This window comes from Dreissena polymorpha, chromosome 8, assembly GCF_020536995.1.
Source record: "Dreissena polymorpha isolate Duluth1 chromosome 8, UMN_Dpol_1.0, whole genome shotgun sequence".
NCBI lineage: Eukaryota > Metazoa > Mollusca > Bivalvia > Myida > Dreissenidae > Dreissena > Dreissena polymorpha.
Window position 1 is genome coordinate 10634052 of NC_068362.1, and position 19666 is coordinate 10653717.

Consider the following 19666-nt stretch of genomic DNA (forward strand, 5'->3'; position numbering starts at 1 on the left):
AAAGTGCGGGAAAGTAGCAAAGTAGTGCGGTGAATAGTATTAGTACTCGTGCAAAACGATAGGTTACAAACAACTATTCTTACTACTACATAGGAGTGCTATCTTTCTTCTTACACTAGAAGCAAAGTAAATTTAATTAAAATCTAAAACCTAATTAATACTGAATATACAAATGAATACTTACATGTAACTACTAATGGAAAAGGTGTTTCTTAGGACATCTTAGTTTTTACCCTATGACAAGATTACATTAATTTAAGGAACAAGTTTATATCCGTCGAACAAGGCGCTGAGTTTCAAACTGCATTCTTAAATTACAGCGACTTGTTACTGTACCATTCTCATGTGGAAGCGGTGATAACGAAGAGACGATCGGAAACACCAAGTACGCCATCGATCGTTTTCGGAACTCACTACAGTCGAAAACATTGACTGGCTTATTGTCAAAAACCATATCTCATGTCTATGAAATTCTTATTACAATGTAATCGATTTTGTTTTGACAGTCTAAATCTTTTGTCAACATTACGACGATCGCCATATTCATAAAAACAATGTTAACTGCGTGTTCGGTGTTTCTTCTATGCTGTTTATGGTGTTTTCGGTAAATAGACAGACACTGTGGTTTCAGCGTTTTGTTCGTCCGATAAGTATTTACAATTTCAAGCATTTTAATATCTAAGTGTAAACACCAAAAACACGAAGTATGTCGAAGTAGCAAAACCTGATTATTGATTTGCAACTGACGAATTCTGAAAAATTTAGCAAAAGCAGTAACGACACCTGATATCTCCCGTTAATGCTAGTGTAGGTGTCACTGTTAAGTTTGCATGTTGCTTATGGCCACTAAAGTTGATTTTTCATGTTAATACTAATTTTTTTACAAGTATTTAATTTTAACTATTATATTTATTAATGATCAGAATTACCACTGACTCTAGATGAGTCAATATACGCTCCGTGGAATTACTGACTGTAAGATGGAGGGGGGGGACGTCTTCGTAACTAAATATAAATTCGGAAAGGTTTACTAAGGCGCATATCCCAATATTCACTTTAGGTTTATTTATATTCTTTATTAGTATTCCTTTTTGTTGTAGATTGCCTAAGCAACATTAAATTATGTTGGTCACATAAGTGACACATTTAATTTTGATTCATTTTTAATTTGAATACGCACTCGAGTGGGAAAGTCTCGGTAACTCCATTATGTTCCTTATGCTCATTACAACTGGTTTCTTATGCCTTATTCAAATCGAATTAGGAACTTCTTACTTAACAAATAAATTCATTTGAATAAATAGACGAATAAATCATAAGGAAAATCACTGTAAATGTAGGTTGGGAATAAAAAAATATGTATGTATTACTGTACATTTCTTTTAAGCATTCGTTTGTAATGATATCATAGTGCCGTTTTCGCGGCTGAATAAGGAAAGCGCAACCAGCTGAAATATCTTAAAATATCTCTTATAACTACCGAGAACAGTGCAATTTGTGTCAGTTCCCACGACTTCTAATCGTGCGCCAATGTTGAAGGTCGCCGGATGTAACGTAGGCATCCTAGAGCGAGAAAACGCGCTTTTTGGAAATAGAAAATCTATTAAAATAAAACCACCCAATTACAAAAAAAAATAACAAATTTACGAATTGTCCCCCTAATGCAGAATATATTGTGCGGTGCATCTTATGCCTAAATCAGGAATATGTGTACATATTACTGATGTATGTTACGCTGGGAATCACACACTCATTATTTGTAGCACACTAGTCAATTAGCCTGTCACCGAAGATGTAGCACACGTTATCCTTACACACACATTGAAATGTAGCACGCTGTGTGTTTGTTACCATTAGGGCAATCGTGGTTACACACTAAAATCCATAGAGCGACAATGCGATAGTGCGACAATACGATGGCGACAGTGCGATAGTACGATGCCGACAATGCGATGATACGATGACGACATTCCGATAAAGCGATAGTACGATGGCGACAATGCGACAACGCGATAGTACGTTGGCGACAAGGCGATAATACAATGGCGCCATCGTATTGTCACACTGTCTTCATCGTATTATCGCACTGTGGCATTGTCGCCATTTTACTTTTGCACTATCGCCATTGTATTGTCGCACTGTCGTCATCGTATTGTCTCACTGTCGTAATCGTATTATCGCACTATCGCATTGTCGTGTTGTCGCCATCGTACTATCGCACTGTCGCAATCGTATTGTCATACTGTCGCCATCGTATCATCGCATTGTCGCCATCATACTGTCACGTTATCGTACTGTCGTCATCCTATTATCGCATTGTCGCCATCGTAATATCGCATTTTCGCCATCGTACTATCGCCTTGTAGCCATCGTACTTTCGCACTATCGCAGTGTCGCCCTCTGGATTTAAATGTGTAGCCACGATGGCCCTTAGGGTCATAAAAGGAAATAGTATAATACCGCGTCTAAACCAACTGAGCTATTTTGCTTGTTACGGATAAGATGGCAAACCTACAGTGACATTGAACATTCAAAATTATGAAGCCAATATGTAAAGAAAAAACGTCAAAATGTAAACAAGAAAAAGGTCAAACAAAAAGAAACCATTTATAAAATGAATTTTATTTCACATTGCTTAAACACCGTTCCCGTGAAACGTACTCAGTATAAAAGGTATTTATATGATGTATTATATTCTGAATTTCAGATTTTTGAAGAATTAGACCCTTTTGGGTTCTTCGAAGTGTCATAGTCCCTTTAATACACAATATATAAATATCATATTGTATGTTTAATGCCGGTGCTTTATATTGACATTGCAGTTTAAATCAAGAAAATAATTTCAAAACTACTGAGCGGTGTGTTAATCTTCTTACACCTTGTGTAAGTGTTTATTATTGTTTATTCATTTGTATTCAAGTAAACTGAGCAATTGCAAATGTACTTACATACGACGCAAGCTTCCAGCATAAAAAATGCAGACACTACCGTAATTGCACCGTAAGGGTCATTTTCTTAACCCGGTTTTATATCCAAGCTTCTCCACGTATTCAATAACAATAACTGGAGCAGAGTAGACCTTTACAATTTATAGAAGCTGATAGCATCTGATTTCTGTAATCGTTATTTAAAAACGCACAATGTGCCGATACGAGTTTAAAAAAATACCCGTACAACCCTCCATGCAATTTTTAGAAAATACGCATACGCATGTGTCTTCGTACGGTGGCACTTAGGTGACATCACCGCTCCTAAAAAAAAGTCGGGAAAACACAAGTTATGTTTTCCCGTCGCCAAAAAAAAATTAATTCGGGGAAACACAAAATAAGTCTGTTTTCAGGAGTTATTTTTTTGGGCGACGGGAAATTAAAAGTTTCGTTTTCACGTCTTTTTTTTTGAAGCGGAAAACACAAATTCCTTTTTTTCCGTCTCTTTTTTTGAGACTTGAAAACAATCGCTATGTTGTGCGTACAAGATAGTACGGGAAAACATAACTTGTGTTCTGCCGACTTTTTTTTTGGAGCGGTGATGTCACCTTAGTGCCACCGTAGAAACATGCATTTTTTGCTAACTCTTAAATGGACACATTCAATCCCCCAAACTGGAAGAGTTACACTGCACCAGCCTCACAACCCTTAATTAACGGAGGCATCTGGATGCATAATAGCGATTTATCTTAAAATGCTTCATTATTTTTTTTTGCAATTTCGACTAATGATTAAATATGTCTTGTTCAGAGAAAATTGGGTTTTATGCTTGTGCGTTAAGTTTCGTCCCAGATTAGCCTGTGTCGTCCGCACAGGCTAAACAGGGACGACACTTTTCGCTTTTATGGTATTGTTCGTTTAAAGGAAGTCCCTTCTTACCGTAAAAATCTTGTGTAGGCGGAGAGTGTCGTTCCAGAACGCGACTAAAATGCTTAACTATTTTTCCTAAATTATTATTATCGATAAAGTAGCATACATTTTTAACACTGTTCATTGTCAAGAGTGTTATTTTGCTTTATTTGTATAAAATGCATACCTTCTTTATTGATTATATGACAAATCTTTGACAATTGTTGTTTTGTTAACATGTGGACACATCAATTTAAATGGCTCGTTCTGGCAAGCAATGCATTAATACCTGAATTATTTGCTAAATATAGATTCTGAGATACGTACCCCTAAATAAACGATGTCAGTGGTATAAAATACACCACACTTGACAAACCGATCATAAACGAATAAGCGATGTAAGATAGCGGCAAAAGTATAAAGAGTGCTTTTAAATCAGTAATTTATAAAGGATACAGTAGTTTGTCATGTATTTAATGCATGCATGTCTTTTTTTTCGGTCAAACGAATACGATCGTAAATCGCAAGCTGTCATCGTTTGTACACTGACTTTTCCAAAATTAACTGTAACAATACGAAAATGATTGTTAAAAGCTGAATTTACACGTATGTGTTTTTGGACTGACGAAATAATGACATGGGATCCAGCAAATTACAGCAATATACCATATGTAAATTTCAAAGAAGAGGACATTGGCACCCGAGTCTTTTGCTTGTATCACCATTTAAGTGTGCTGTGGGGGAGGCTTTGGTCAACGCATACAAGTTAACGCAAATGACAATACTGATTGGATGCCTGGTGAAGTATGAGAAAGCTCATGTAGATTCAATATGAGGTTTTGGCCGTTTGATAAACAGACATGCAATATAGAGTTTATGCACGCTGATTTTAAAGCTGATAAGGTGCAGTTACATCATTTGATGTTTGACGAGAGCAATTATGTTCCAAATAGCGAATGGACACTGGAGGATATATCGGCAACGACCCTTACGATACTGAATTTTAGTGTTATCATATATTCGTTCAAGCTAAAACGAGAGTCATCGTTTAACGTCCTGACATTGATATTGCCGATTACGTTCTTTGGAATTTCCAGCGTAGTAGTATTTTTGCTGCCCGCCGAGTCTGGAGAAAAAGTTGGATTTTCAGTCACGCTTATGCTGACAATGACGACGTTTCTAACCTGACGTAATTCCCAAAACAGCTACGCCACCATCACTAATGTAAGCTGGCACTAAGGTGACATCACCGCTCCAATAAAAAGTCGGGAAAACACAAGTTATGTTTTCTCGTCGCCAAAAAAAAATTAACTCGGGGAAACACAAAATAAGTCTGTTTTCAAGAGTTTTTTGGGTTTTTTGCAACGGGAAAACAAAAGTTCTGTTTGCACGTATTTATTTTTGAGCGGAAAACACAAGTTATGCTTTCCCGTCTACTAATACTACTACAACTAATACTGCTGCTGCTGTTGTTGCTTCTGCTGTTACTACTACTACTACTACTACTACTACTACTACTACTACTACTACTACTACCTCTACTACAACTACTTTTACTACTACTACTTCTACTACTACTACTACTACAGCTACATCAACTACTACTACTACTACTACTACTACTACTGCAACTACTACTTCTTCTTCTACTACTAGTACTACTACTACTACTACTACTACTACTACTACTACTACTACTACTACTACTACTACTACTACTACTACTACTACTTCTACAAATAAATATTTCATACATAATTACATCATATGTTTATAATTCAGCTTCATTATTTTCAGACATGTTAAATACATATGCAAACCTTGATGGCCGTTTCTGTGAAGGGCGCACCCATTTGCCATGGTAAGACAGGATGTAACAATTCTTCAAAGGCATACCTGTACGAAGCAAAAAAAAAACAAAGTGAATATATGCATACATTTAACATTTTTTAACTCGTTGGGTAAAATAAAACAATTTTATAAGCTCGGTTGTTTCCGGAGAAATCCCGATGTAATGTCATAGCCAGCTTGTCGTCCGCCGTCCGGCGTCTGCCGTCCGCGTCATGCTAAAACCTTAACATTGACTGTTAAATCAAAGTGCTTCCACTTACAACTTTGAAACTTAATATGTGTCTGCACCTTGAGTTCTACACGCAACACCCTTTTTTGGGTCAGTAGGTCAAAGGTAAAGATCACTGTGACCTCTAATATAAAACGTTAACATAGACTCTAAAACCAAAGTGCTTCCACCTACACTTTTGAAACTTCATATGTAGATGCACCTTGATGAGTTCTACACGCCAGACCCATTTTTGAGTCACTTCTGACAAGCTTTCATTAATTCAAAATTGCACCCACAGCGGATCGTTTGCATCCGCTATGCGGCGCTCTTGTATTATATATAAATATATATATATATATATATATATATATATATATATATATATAATGTATTTAAGATGTGTTATACAATATAAGATTGTATATATATATATATATATATATATATATATATATATATATATATATATATATATATATATATATATATATATATCACATATGTTAATGTAATTAAGCAGTATTATACAATACAAGTAGTAACAATGAACGTTAATTACCATTTATTCATTGTGTAAAAGTTAAGCACATATATTGCACACATAAATGGGGATGTATTTCTAGGGGCCTTGACTATGATGCGCTCTTATTCTTCATAGAACTGTTAAATCTCCTCGTCTTTGTAGTCAGCTGTTGGTGTGTAGACCTGTTTGATTGTGATGTTGTGAGGTGTCGCTGATACACGGATGGAAATGAGTCTGCTTGAGATTGGGGTGCAACTGATGGCGCTGTTGACTACCTCCTTCCTAACGATGAAAGCATCCCCGTGGCGAGTTATAGAATTCTCACCGCTGACGCATATCTTATGCCTTCGTGTGTTTTGTATCTCCGAATCCTAGCCCCTTATCTCGGCAAGCAGAGGCGTATCCAGAAGTTTTCAGAGGGTGGGGGCTCAACCGGGTAGGGTGCGGGCGGGATATCCCTCCCTTTTGTCGAAAAATGTTTGAAATGGCGCCATGAAATGATTCAATTTCCTGCCATTTAATCAGCGTTTTGCATGATAAAAGTGCATGGAAAACAAACAAGAACTTGAGTTCAGACATCAAGTGTGACAGACACACAGACAGACAGACAGACACACAGGGTAAATCAAATGTATCTCAAACCGATGAAGTGGTGAGATACAATCGTTAGGACCAGAACTTTTTTAACAGCGTTGGATGGTTGGACCTCCTATTTAATCTTGTTGGATATCCTACTAGGTCACCCTGTTGGATGGGTGGATATTTATCAAATATGGTTGTAATCATATTATGTATGCCTTGTTGAGTTTTGTGGTTCAAACACTGTCAAATAAGGAAACGTTATTGATAAACCTTTTTACAAATTATAAAAAATAACATTTGAAGCAAACACTTTTTATTTTTATTTCAAGTTCTAGCAAATGTTTTGTAATTTTGTAACAAAAACAATACACGAAAATCTATTCACAGGTATGTTCTTACAACTTTTCAACTAATGTAATGATATTTGTACTTTCTCAGAAATGATCACGTAGATAATGCATATATCTCTTAGCTCTATCAATGGTTACAATAAACAACTCATACATGATGTCAGGAAGATCCATCCGCCTGCAAATGTTAACTTCCATGTCCATATGAATGGAAAGCAGACACAAACCGGGCAACCTGTCCTGATCAATTGATGATCTTAGCTTTGTCTTAGCAAGTCCTAGGGCACTGGCACTCTTTTCACACTCGCATGATGTGACGGGGACCACACGTGATATCGACAAAACAGTGTAAATGTCACAATGTTCACCAGAGCCCTGAGGGGTAGTAGGTGGGTTAGTTACACCTTTCGGTCTAGCCCACTTCTGAAGCCAGGTTGAATGGAATGTGCGATTCGTTTTGCCGAATTGCGTCTTCTTCTACACGTGCTTTTCAGGGGGCTTCCAGTTGGTACTGAGGAGAGTGTCAAGTTCCTCGTCAGTAAGTTGACCATGTTGTAGAGAGTACACACTGATGTCATTAGTGGATGTTGCTGAGGTTCCCGGAGAAGCCGGAGAGCTGAAAATAGATAAAGTAATCGAAGATAATTAATGACTTCAAAGTGTTCAATAACTTTTCTTTTCATGAAGATAATATGTTAAATTTGAACACAATCAAATTTTCTGAAATTTTGTTGGACAGCAGCAACAGACTCATTTTCAGTTGCTTCATTAGTTTTTTTGTTCCAATTGGATTCGAGTGTTGCCTGTTGGCGTTTCATTTTGAAAATGATTTAGTATCATACTAGCAACGTAGTTTATTATTTTTGAATCCTTTTCAATTTCAATAGCTATAAATGAACATCAAAGCAGTTAGCCCAATTTGTTAACAACAACAATAAATTAATTGCCATTCATTAAATGTGCTGTTGAATTTCACTGGCAATAACTTGTTACTCAAAAGGATTATCACTCTCAAGAGCTAATACCAATTAAATTCATCATAGAAACTTACCGAAAAATTACTGATGGTTGTCCCTTGAGTTCGTCAGAACTCTTTAATTGCTACAAATTGTAATATTATTTTTCACAGGTCCCATGCGTCAGCCATTTGTAGACATGTACCTATAGCTAAATGTATGGATGAATTTCATTAGTTGAATGTATCTACTTCAGCCACTCAAATAGCGCAATTTATCACTTGCAGACAATGAAGCGTCCAGTGTAGCTGGCGATGGCTAGTTCGTCTGTACACATGCCTGAGGGCTAAATCACACAAATTAACAACTGTTTATGGCTTAATTAGGGGCATATGACAGGAACTACACAATAGGATATGTTTGAAACTTTAAGGGGCTCATTTGTGTTAAATCGTATCTAGCCAGCCAGCTAGGTGTTGAAGGGCTTTAGCCCCCAGCCCCTCACCTAAATAAGCCTCTGGCTAGTCCAATGATGTCTCAGCGGTAGCGCTTCAGCCTGTGTGTCAGTTTATGAACTTTGCCACAAATAGGGAAAATTACCAAAAATCAAACAGGGAGGTAAGAAAGAAGATGAAATAGGCAAAAGAGGAATATATTTAGGAACACTGTATCATCTTCAATGAAGAGATGACCACAGGCAGCAACAAAAAGGTCTACAGATCCATCATAACTCTCACGAAACCAGTCAGCCCAAGGCCGGTATTATATCAGACGATGACGGAAACTTCCTTACTGAATGTGCCGCAGTCCTAAAACGAGGTGTGACTACTTCAGTGACCTCTACAGCTATCCGCTTCAACCGGACCCAAGTCGCCTTTAGAACGATCCAAGACCATAAGCGGACGACGAAAGTCCGCCATTAATTAAGACAGAGGTGTAGGAGGTAGCGCGTAATCTAAAGGCATGAAATTCCCCGACAGTGGACACTGTCCCTTCCGAGATGATTTAGCAAGGATGAGAGGCTACGACTGCAGCAATGACGGCAGTTTGCCACCGAAAGATCTGGGAGAAGAAGAAGTGGCCAAAGGAGTGGACCCAGTCACTTGTCATACCCCTACCGAAAAAGGGCAACCTTAAGGTGTGCGAGAATTACCGCACCATCATTCAAATAAGTCATCCAATCATAGTCATGCTACGCATCATCCATAATCAATTAATAATAAGGCCGAGGAACTGCTGGCCGAAGAGAAGGCTGGATGGAGCAAAGTTGAACAGATCTTCAACTGCAGATAATTCATTGAAAAGCACCTGCAACATAAACGTGAGCTATTCTGCAACTCTAGTGACTTGACTGGATGAGAAATTAGTGTATCGTCGTCCCTCATTTCCCCATATTGGCCGAATGATGATGATGATGATGATGGTGATGGCGGTGGTGGCAGTGACGACGATGATGATGATGATGATTATGGTGTTGGTGGTGGTGGTGATGATGGTGGTGGTGGTGATGATGATGATGATGATGATGATGATGATGATGATGATGATGATAATGATGATGATGATGATGATGATTAACAAAACAAGATAGTTGTTTTATATTCACATGAATTGACTGTATTTCGTTTTGGTGTAGAGGTGTAGTATACATTTTTCATTCCCGCGGGAAGCAATTAATTTGTGTCAAAAGTATCTTAGCTATTAAACTTATTTAAGTCTTTTCCACAATGTGTCGTAAAAAATGCATAATATGACATAAACAACAAGAGCACCGCCTAGCGGGTGCAGACCGCTCATCTATTTTTCTTTGTAAAGGTGTAGAGACCTATCTCAATTTCAATCACAAAGGAGGGAGTGGTGGAGTGGAGAGGGTGTAAAGTGTGGGGCTGTGGTCATTTATTACATTATCTTCCAAAAATGCAAAAAAAATGCAAAAAACAATTATTTTTAGGGGGGGGTTCTTCGGTAGGATGGTTGGACGGTATTTCAAAAATGAAATAATAAAAATAAATATTTGTGTTGTTTAATCATGTTTGAAAAAAACAAGAGATGTGTTTGTCAGAAACACAATGTCCCCTATAGCGCCGATTTGAAAAAAAATGTTTCTTTTTTACATTTGACCTTGAAGGATGAACTTGACCTTGAACTTCCACAACTTAAAATGACCGGCTTTATGAGAACACCGCTTTGAAATATTTTTTTTGACCTTTGACCTTGAAGGATGACCTTGACCTTGAACGATGACATTGACTTTGAACTTTCACCACTCAAAATATGCAGCTTCATGATAACGCCACTCGGAAGGACGGACACCATAAATTTTACATTTAACATTGAAGGATGACCTTGATCTTTCATCACTTAAAATGTGCAGCTCCATGAGATATACATGCATGCCAAATATCAAGTTGCTATCTGTAAAAGTAAAAACAATATATGGCCAATGTCAAAGTTTTTTTCGGACAGACGGACAGACTGACTGACAAACTGACGGACAGTTCAACTGCTATATGCCACCCTACCGGGGGCATAACAATTATTTTTTGGGGGAGGGGGTGGGGGTATAGTGTGAGGTCTGTGGTGGTTATTAATTAGATGATCTTTCAGTAAACAAAATAATTGGAGGGATTGAGGGGGGATTCATGGGGGAGTTCGGGGGGGGGGGGGCGTGGGGGATGTTTGGGTGGAGTCTATTGTAGTATGTCAGGTAAGAGTTGTTTTGTCTATGTATCAATCGAATCGAATCATAAATAAAGAAGCTATGGCAATTTTAATTTTTTTTAAATAATTTGACCTGGAGAGTCAAGGTCATTCAAAGCTTAAGGTAAAATTCAACTTGCCAGGTACAGTTCTCCATGATAGCATGAAAGTATTTGAAGTTTAAAAGCAATAGCCTTGATACTTTAGAAGGAAAGTTGATCTAAACACAAAATGTAACCATATATTCAAAAATACTAAGTCGAAAAATGGCTAAAACTCCGTAAAAATGACAACCAGAGTTATGCAATTTGTCCTTAAATGTCCCCTTATGATAGTTTGCGAGTGTTCCAAGCATGAAAGCAATATCTATGATACTTGATATCTATGATACACAAAACTTAACCAAACTTTCAAGTATAAAGGGCCTATAATTCCGTAAATGCCAGTCAGAGATACATAACTTTGCCTGCACAGTCCCCTTAAGATAGTTAGTAAGTGTTGCAAGTATGAAAGCAATAGCTTTGATACTTCAGGAAAAAAGTGGACCTAAACACAAAACTTAACCAAATTTTCAATTTTCTAAGTATAAAAAGGACTTATAATTCTGTCAAAATGCAAGCCAGAGTTATCTAACTTTACCTGCCCAGTCCCCTCATGATAGTAAGTAAGTGTACCAAGTTTGAATGCAAAAGCAGTGATACTTTATGAGAAAAGTGGACCTAAACGCAAAACTTAACCGGACGCCGACGCCGACACAGACGCCGACGCCAAGGTGATAACAATAGCTCTTTTTTTTTTCAAAAAATATATGAGCTAATAATATGGACGAATATTCGGATTAGTTACATGATGCATTCTCATCCCAATTTTATATTCCTACGTTTAAAAATTACAAAAATATGCCCGAATTTCAACTATTACAAAATCTTACATAATGGTTATACAAAAGCGATCTCCTACACTTTTGAACCTACGGCATTTTAGCTTACACTAAAACTCAATGTTTCTTTTGATACAATGCGGTTTGTGACTAAAAATTACACATGATATGCCCCTTTCCAACGTCGATATTCTATAAAGCTATGATTGTAAATATACCCTTAAGCAAAACGGCTACTCTGATACAAAAGATCCACATGTATTATATTTTATACTTAATTTCTGTATAGTAATCCAAAACAAAATTTTCTCAAATTATATCCTCACACCCAACCAACCACACTTGCAGTACCCTTGGCACCCCAAAGTTAAAACAACGTGCTGTGTGAAATCAATTTTGATAACAATTAATTAATGTATAACAAGGGCTTGATTGGTCATTGTCGGCTCGGGTACTACATACATGTACCCAACGTACTCTTAAGTATACTTACATGTACCCCGGGTACGGCAAATATACTAAAACTTACCCGGAAAATTTAACGCTAAATCGGTCGTAGTCGGCTTTTTTTAATTAATGAAATTCATATTTATGTCAATTTTATGTAAAATGGCCTCTATGTTATCGAAACTCATACCCACAAAGCATGTTGACCCAGTTTTTTAATAAGAGAAGTTTCTTTAAGATAATCGGTAGCGCGTTTTACGACATGGGATTTTAGGCGGGAATACAACTCGGGCACAGTTTAATATCGACCCGGGGTACATGTAAGTATACTTAAGAGATCCTGGTTTACATGTAAGAAATACTCGAGCCGACAATAACCAATCGAGCTTAATTATGTAGATTTACAACAAACTTGCAATTAAAACATTTCATGAATACAAATGCACACTTATTTCACTGGGTATACTTTTTCGCCAGACATTATCGCCATTTAAAAATTATGTTGCCACGCAAAATGGCATGCTGAGCCTTTCGCAGAGGTGTATGTTAGAGCAAGGAACGACAACTCGGCGTGGTGATTGCACTAAAACACAAGCCATTTTAGTCCCTTAAAATTCTGTCGCGATTAACAAACAAGCGATTTTGTAGGCATTCATGAATCACAGTCTACAGTGCATACACTCAGTTTGAAACTGTATAGTATCGAATTGAATGCAAACAAATGTAATGATATATCATTATTTCTTTATTTATACATTCCACATACAAAACATACAACAAACATAGATAGATCGAATATCATATGAGCTTATTGATATGTTACTCATCTACTTTCTAGAATTAGTACCTGGTATTGTATGGCGATAAAACACATCGCATCATTTATTAGCACTAAAATAATAGTAACGCAATAAGTACACTAAATGGCTGTCATCATCTAATAAGAAAATTGCTGGATATAAGAAGCGATGGTATCTTTGGAGCAACTGTACAATCAATGACACACGTATCATTAGCCGTTCAATTCAGTTAACTATGCAGTTTGTTTGAAACACTACCTAACAAGCAAATTAGTTGAATTGATATTCACAGCCAAATACATTTTGTTTATGGTTGGGTGCAAATTCCTAAAAATATTATGTGTATGGTAGTTGTTTTTATGCATTGCAATGCTCCTCGTGGATATATATACACCCAGGAAGTTTTATGTTGAAATCTGGTATCGTTTCTGAGATATAGCCCTGCAAAGTTACATCATACGAAAACAACAAAGGTCAATAACTCTTATTCAAGAAAGTGTAGGGTTTAGGTTCTTATGAAAGGCAATTCTCCTCATTGATATATATATATCACCTATGAAGTTTCATGTTGAAATCTTGTATTGTATTGGAGATATATCATTGAACAATTACATAATGCAAAAACAACACAAAGAACAATAACTCTTATTTTAGACAGTGTACATTGTAGGGTTATGGTTCTTGTGCATGGGACTTTTTCTCATTGATATCTACCGGTATACACCTATGCAGTTTCAAGTTGATAGCTTATATTATTTCTGAGATATAGCCCTGCAAAGTTTGCGACAGACGGACGGATGGACTGACCGACTGACAGACAGACAGACTTACGGTACGTCAATTCTATATCCCTCCGCCTTTGGCGGGGGATAATAAGTAACATCATTTATTACCTATGCAAAATATAATCATGCTGGTTTTGCACAAGCATATACAACGTTTATCATGAAACAACAAGTAAGACAATTCATTAATTACATTATATCTTACCAGAAATAATATAAATGTATTAACTAAACAAGCTATATAGTTGCTGCCGTTTTGTATTGCACATTCTTACTCCAAATGAGCACAACAAGGTGGTCATGGAAATGAGCGCTTTTAATAACTTGTGGTAAGTTTTTTCATTAATTAGTTATACATTTATTTCAAGGCACTGATCGACATATAGACTGGATATGCATGGGAATTTTCTTTATTTTTTCTTCTTTCAACATAACATTGTCACATGATTCATATTAGTGTTTCAATACTCATATTTTTGATAATACTGTACTATTGACTTTGTTGCATTTTTACTACATTGACTTTTACAGACATGTTTGCTTAGACAATTTCAACATTTTCTCTTATGGCACACTAATATTTTTTTTCGAATCACGTAACACTTATAAACATAGATCAAATTAGGAACGTATATTTACCACACATTGAATATTAAATATAAATATTAAATATTGATTATTGTATCCAACACATTTTTCCGGAACAACAGTTCAGTTCAGGAAATAAGAGGAAAATTTAGGATCACATATCAATTCAGATAATTGTCAAATCTGCAAATATGCCTTTAGCAATATAAACAATTTGTAAATAATTATTGCCATGTCACATATAAGCTCATTTCTGTGTTTACCAGCTCAGAGAGATAACAAAGGTGGAATACAAAACATGAAAGCAGCAGCACCATGCTATTTTGCTTTGATCTTTCTCTTGAATTGTAGTGGCAATATTCATACAACAAAACAAAAGGCTCACATAAATGATATTATTTCTTAGCAGAGAACATGATTCATACAAATAATACAGTACCAGAAAAAAATTAAAGCGGAAATATATAACTCGTACTAATAATGTGAATGTCATTCTTGTATCACATTTGAATAGAAAATGTACATAAAATGGTATTTAAATGTTTGTTACAAAAAAAGCTACCACAAAGTGATTTTATGTATCACTATAGTATTTTATTTAGCATAGTAAAATGTAACTGATATATTTTGATGTATATAAATATATATATATATATATATATATATATATATATATATATATATATATATATATATATATATATATATATATATAAGCTACCTGAAACGATGTGAATTACTGACCGAAATACCTATTTACGGTTTGCTTGGTTTTAGAAATAACTTATTTTTTTATTGCTATTGCTTCAAAATATAATGAAAATTACAGTTCAATATAATTTTAATAATAACAGTTCAAGGACAAAATGAATTTGTTCAAATTATTTCATTCAACACAATTTAAAGGTATGTGTTGAGACCTTTCAAGTACTGCGAAAGAACAATTTATTAAATCTTCATTATTGAATCAAAATTATATAATATAATTCTGGAATACCAACACCCTGATTGTTAAACTTTATTTGTTCAACAACCAAATATGGAAAATCATTTAAGTCGACAAAAGTCAATGATATTATATAATTAACAATAATTATAATTATCAATTCTAGTAATCTACAATTATAATTATAAAACACAAAGTATAACTTAATTACAGACTTTCATCATTGAAACATCAGGGCATTGACAAATAAATACACTAAATTATGAACAACAAATAAATGAACAATATTATAACTTATCAACCCAGTCAAAACATTTTGTACACATAACATGTCATCTTTTGTATTTTCATCCAGTACTAAAATGGGAAATAATTGTCTGTGTTGCATAAATACTCCACTGTCTCTTATAAATTATTTTCCTAACTCTTAACCAATATTAAATTGCTTAATGTTATGAATCTATTTTCACTTTTGGTGTGGATAATTTAGTGAACATCATAAATTCATTTCAAAAACAAACATTTCAATAAAGAGCGATAAAATTTGTGTATAATATTTACAATAAATAAACATATACAACAATATATGGATTTATTTGGAATTTGAATAACCTTTCCTAAAAAGATAGTGCAAAAACCAAGAGGAAATTGCTATTTGAACAGTTATAGCATGGTTTGCAAAATAACTTGTTACAGACACAAATGTTAATGACAATTCTTAGATTTAAGAACATAAATTAATACTATATTCTGTATTTGTCTTGGTATTTATATAACCATGTTCAGTAGCATGGCATAGATTTTCACTCAATGCAAAAAATAGAATTCACAAAAACTGTAATATCACAAATAATATATTTACACTAATATACAATATTATTAGCAAATCTGGAGGATAACATGCAACAATTAGAGAAAACATACCACCCGACTTGAACATTAAAGTAATAGGAGTACATTAAACAAAATACTCTGCTACCTCTTCTAAGAGCCTTTCACCAAACAGGTCTGGTAACTAGTGGGCAAGATTATTTTACAGATTTTTAATAGCTGTCTAGTGGTGGTTGTGCTCTGATCTCTAGCCACGAAAAGAAGAGGCAATCTTACCTTTTATGATTGTACCGATCTATAGCACTAGTTTTTCCCATGTTTTTCATCATCTGTTTCTATTCGATCTAACCTCTCTTTGAACCAATGTTTCATAGCATTTGATCGTGTCACTGCATGCGGATTACATACTGGACAAGCTATAGCATTTTTGTACTTAAACTGTTTTACTATGAACAACCCTTTATTGTGCACGGATACCTTCATGTCTGGGCACTGAATGCACTCTTCAAATACTAAAGAAGATTGATGAACAAAGTCTTTCAAACTTTTCTTAAGTTTGCGTCTTACCTCTTGAAACAGCCAGATGAAATTGTCTAACTTCTCATTTTCTGAGCAACAAACTATCCTTGTATAAATAATGTAATCCACATACCATATTCTCAATGTATATGTTTCATTAAGAGTAAATATAGCCAACCCGTTGAATAAACAATATTGGTCACGTTCCTGGCTGACAGGCCAAGCACGAATGCACACTGCAACAAGCCTGTGGAAAAGAGCCGGGGGCAAAAACTTCCCACAAAACACAAAAGCTAAAACTGGTGTTTGGGGTTTATCAGGTGGGGAAGTAAAGTCGTGAAGTGGCGGTGGTGCCCTGTTCAGTAGACAAGGAACGATGTAAAAATCTAACGGGATTCCAGTTATACCCTCTTCACTTGTTAAAGGCTTGGCAATTATATTTAGATATTCCATGTAATTTATAACAGCACTCTGGTATTCATGTATGTAGGTAGGACTGTTTTTCATAATTTCGTCCAGAACATTTGGTTCGAGAATAGCATATTTTTTATATTCTTCCCAATTTTTCAAAACAGTGGCTTCTATTTTCTGATTATGCGGAATGAAGCATTTGAAAGCTTCAATGATCCATTGAGGAGCAAGAACAACAAAATCCTTTAGGTCGCCTGAGTTGAAAAAAATGATATTGCCTTGTTTGTGCTGCAATTCAAGAAACGATGTGAGCTCTTCCTTACCCAGTGGGTGTATGTTTTCAAGATCTTCTTTTACAACATCTTTCATTTTAACTATCTGCCGCTTTTCATCTCTCATTTTGTCCAATGTTTGTTCCATATGAATCCATCGAACTGGATATTCTTTGCCCCAGTAATCTTGCTTTGCAGCCAAACTTATAATTTCTTTTCGTAACTCTGCAAAAGCAGTATCCTCTGGAGACAAATTATTTACAAGAAATCTATTCTTATAAATGTGATTAAAGATTGGTGAGTGTTTATCAAAGCTACATAAAGCATTGTCAAAATACAAATTCATATTTTTCTCTTTTTCTTCAGCACTCCCCTGCATTTCGTCTTTCCGCGTGCCAACTAAAATAACAGTTGGCTTTATTGTCCTTTCTCCAGATTGATAATCACTGTGCATGTGAATTGAATTAAGCCAAAATTTAAAAATATCCAAGTAGGTACAACTATCAACCAAACCACAGCAAATTCCAATTGCATCTGATTTACTTACAACATCTTTCAAACTTCTTGTCATGTCCATCACGACTACATATATAGACCTCTCATTCAGGAAGAAATGGTGTGTTGAATAGTAAAGAGTCTGACCTGCAAAATCCCATACAGACACAGTGATCTCATTTTTTGATTCATCAAGCGAAGCTTTGCTCTTTTCTGAATTATCACTGGTAGTTTCAAGCATCTTCTTGGCAACCTTAATTCCTTGTTGTACAATTTCATCTTTTTTATGTAGGTCAATACTTTCTTTGAAAGTTTGTAATGGCTCAGTTTGTGTTTGAGTTTCATGATCCTCAGTAGATGTGACCCTTTCAACAAGCAAATAGTTGCTGCTAGCTGAAGTTTCTGAAAGCGTGTTCGTAGAAATCTGGTTGTTGTTACAAACGACTTTTTGAATGCGACCTCCAAACTTGACCCCTTTTAATTCTGTATCTAAGCACCAATCACCACCTGTCATCAATTTACACCTATGTATAGCGATACCTTCTGTGCTGAGTGTTTTTTTGTTTGTTTTTTGTTTGCGAAATTCCCAAATCAAATTATTCACCAAAGACGTTTTTCCCACACCACACATTCCTACAACCATCAGGCGAACATTATTGACTTTTTCTTTACCATGTTCAAGAGCTTTATAAAATAGTGTAATTGCTTTATCATCCAACTGTTGAACATCCTTTGGTAACTTATCTGAAAGCATAAAACGGTGCATAACAATTACATTAAAGAGTTATCAAGTTTGCAATAATGGCAAATTACAAGTGCAACATGGTCAGACAGGCTAGCTGAGTTGATAGATAGATGGACAATAATTTTAATCAATACATTCTTATAATTATAATGGAGAAATATAAAGCAATGAAACATGAGGGCCTGAAATGCCCACAATCGCTCACCTGAGATACAAAGACACTGACATGTTCTGCGCAGACAAAGATATCATTTGAACAAAAGTTCTGAACAAGTTTCATAAAGAGTAAAAATTGCCCCCTAGTGGCCATATTTTTCAAGCAACAAGAACCAGTTTTGAACTCGTTCAAGATATCATGAGATTAAATGTTCTGACCAAGTTTCATCAAAATTGGACAAGAAATGTGACTTTAAGATTGTTAAGAAGTATTTTACTACATGTGCAGCCATATAAATAAAAATGCCCCGCTCCTTGGTTGCCATGCTTTTCAACCAACCAAAACCATTTTTGAACAAGTTCAAGATATCATTGGGACAAAAGGCAATCACAAAAGCTCTCTCATTGTGTTCAGGTGAGCTTAACACATATAGTCTGCAGAAGAAACCCCTAACATACAGAGATCGTCTGTTGAAAGAAACAATGAATCAAAGTTACCGCCACTTTTTCGTGAAAAAATAAATCTTTATATGTCTGATTGACTTTATTAAAAGGGTCTGATATACAGACAATCATATCAATGTAAAACAGTTTATTAAATTATTTTTATTATCCTGTATTTAATTCATGTCTTTTACTCTTTTTTATACTTTTACAAGTATACAAACACATACATTTCAAGATTAACTTTGTATGTCTTAATAAGCTTTATATTAACATAAATAAAACATTTTGCACGTGGGTCATAATACTTCCACATGTCATTGAATGTTCACTTTTTC

At 35.4% G+C, this 19666-nt stretch overlaps 1 protein-coding gene across 1 annotated transcript; it reads right to left on the reverse strand.

The window, feature by feature from the left end:
- Positions 1 to 6561: 6561 nt before the first annotated feature.
- LOC127842332 (probable serine/threonine-protein kinase roco4) lies at positions 6562 to 18748 on the reverse strand. Its single transcript, XM_052371781.1, has 5 exons — positions 17540 to 18748; positions 16764 to 16798; positions 8591 to 8655; positions 7835 to 7969; positions 6562 to 6703 (listed from the first exon to the last, which is right to left on the reverse strand). The coding sequence occupies exons 1-5, from the start codon at positions 18735 to 18737 to the stop codon at positions 6562 to 6564; spliced, it is 1575 nt and encodes a 524-aa protein (XP_052227741.1). The 5' UTR covers positions 18738 to 18748.
- Between the last annotated feature and the right edge of the window lie 918 nt (positions 18749 to 19666).

Excerpts from the sequence above, each read along its gene's own strand:
- LOC127842332 (XM_052371781.1), bottom strand. The coding sequence starts at position 18,737 with ATGCTTTCAGATAAGTTACCAAAGGATGTTCAACAGTTGGATGATAAA. Across the intron at positions 7,970-8,590 it reads GGACGCTTCATTGTCTGCAA|CTCTCCGGCTTCTCCGGGAA; the intron begins GTGATAAATTGC and ends ATCTATTTTCAG. Across the intron at positions 6,704-7,834 it reads AAGCCCCCTGAAAAGCACGT|GAAGGAGGTAGTCAACAGCG; the intron begins GTAGAAGAAGAC and ends TTTCATCGTTAG.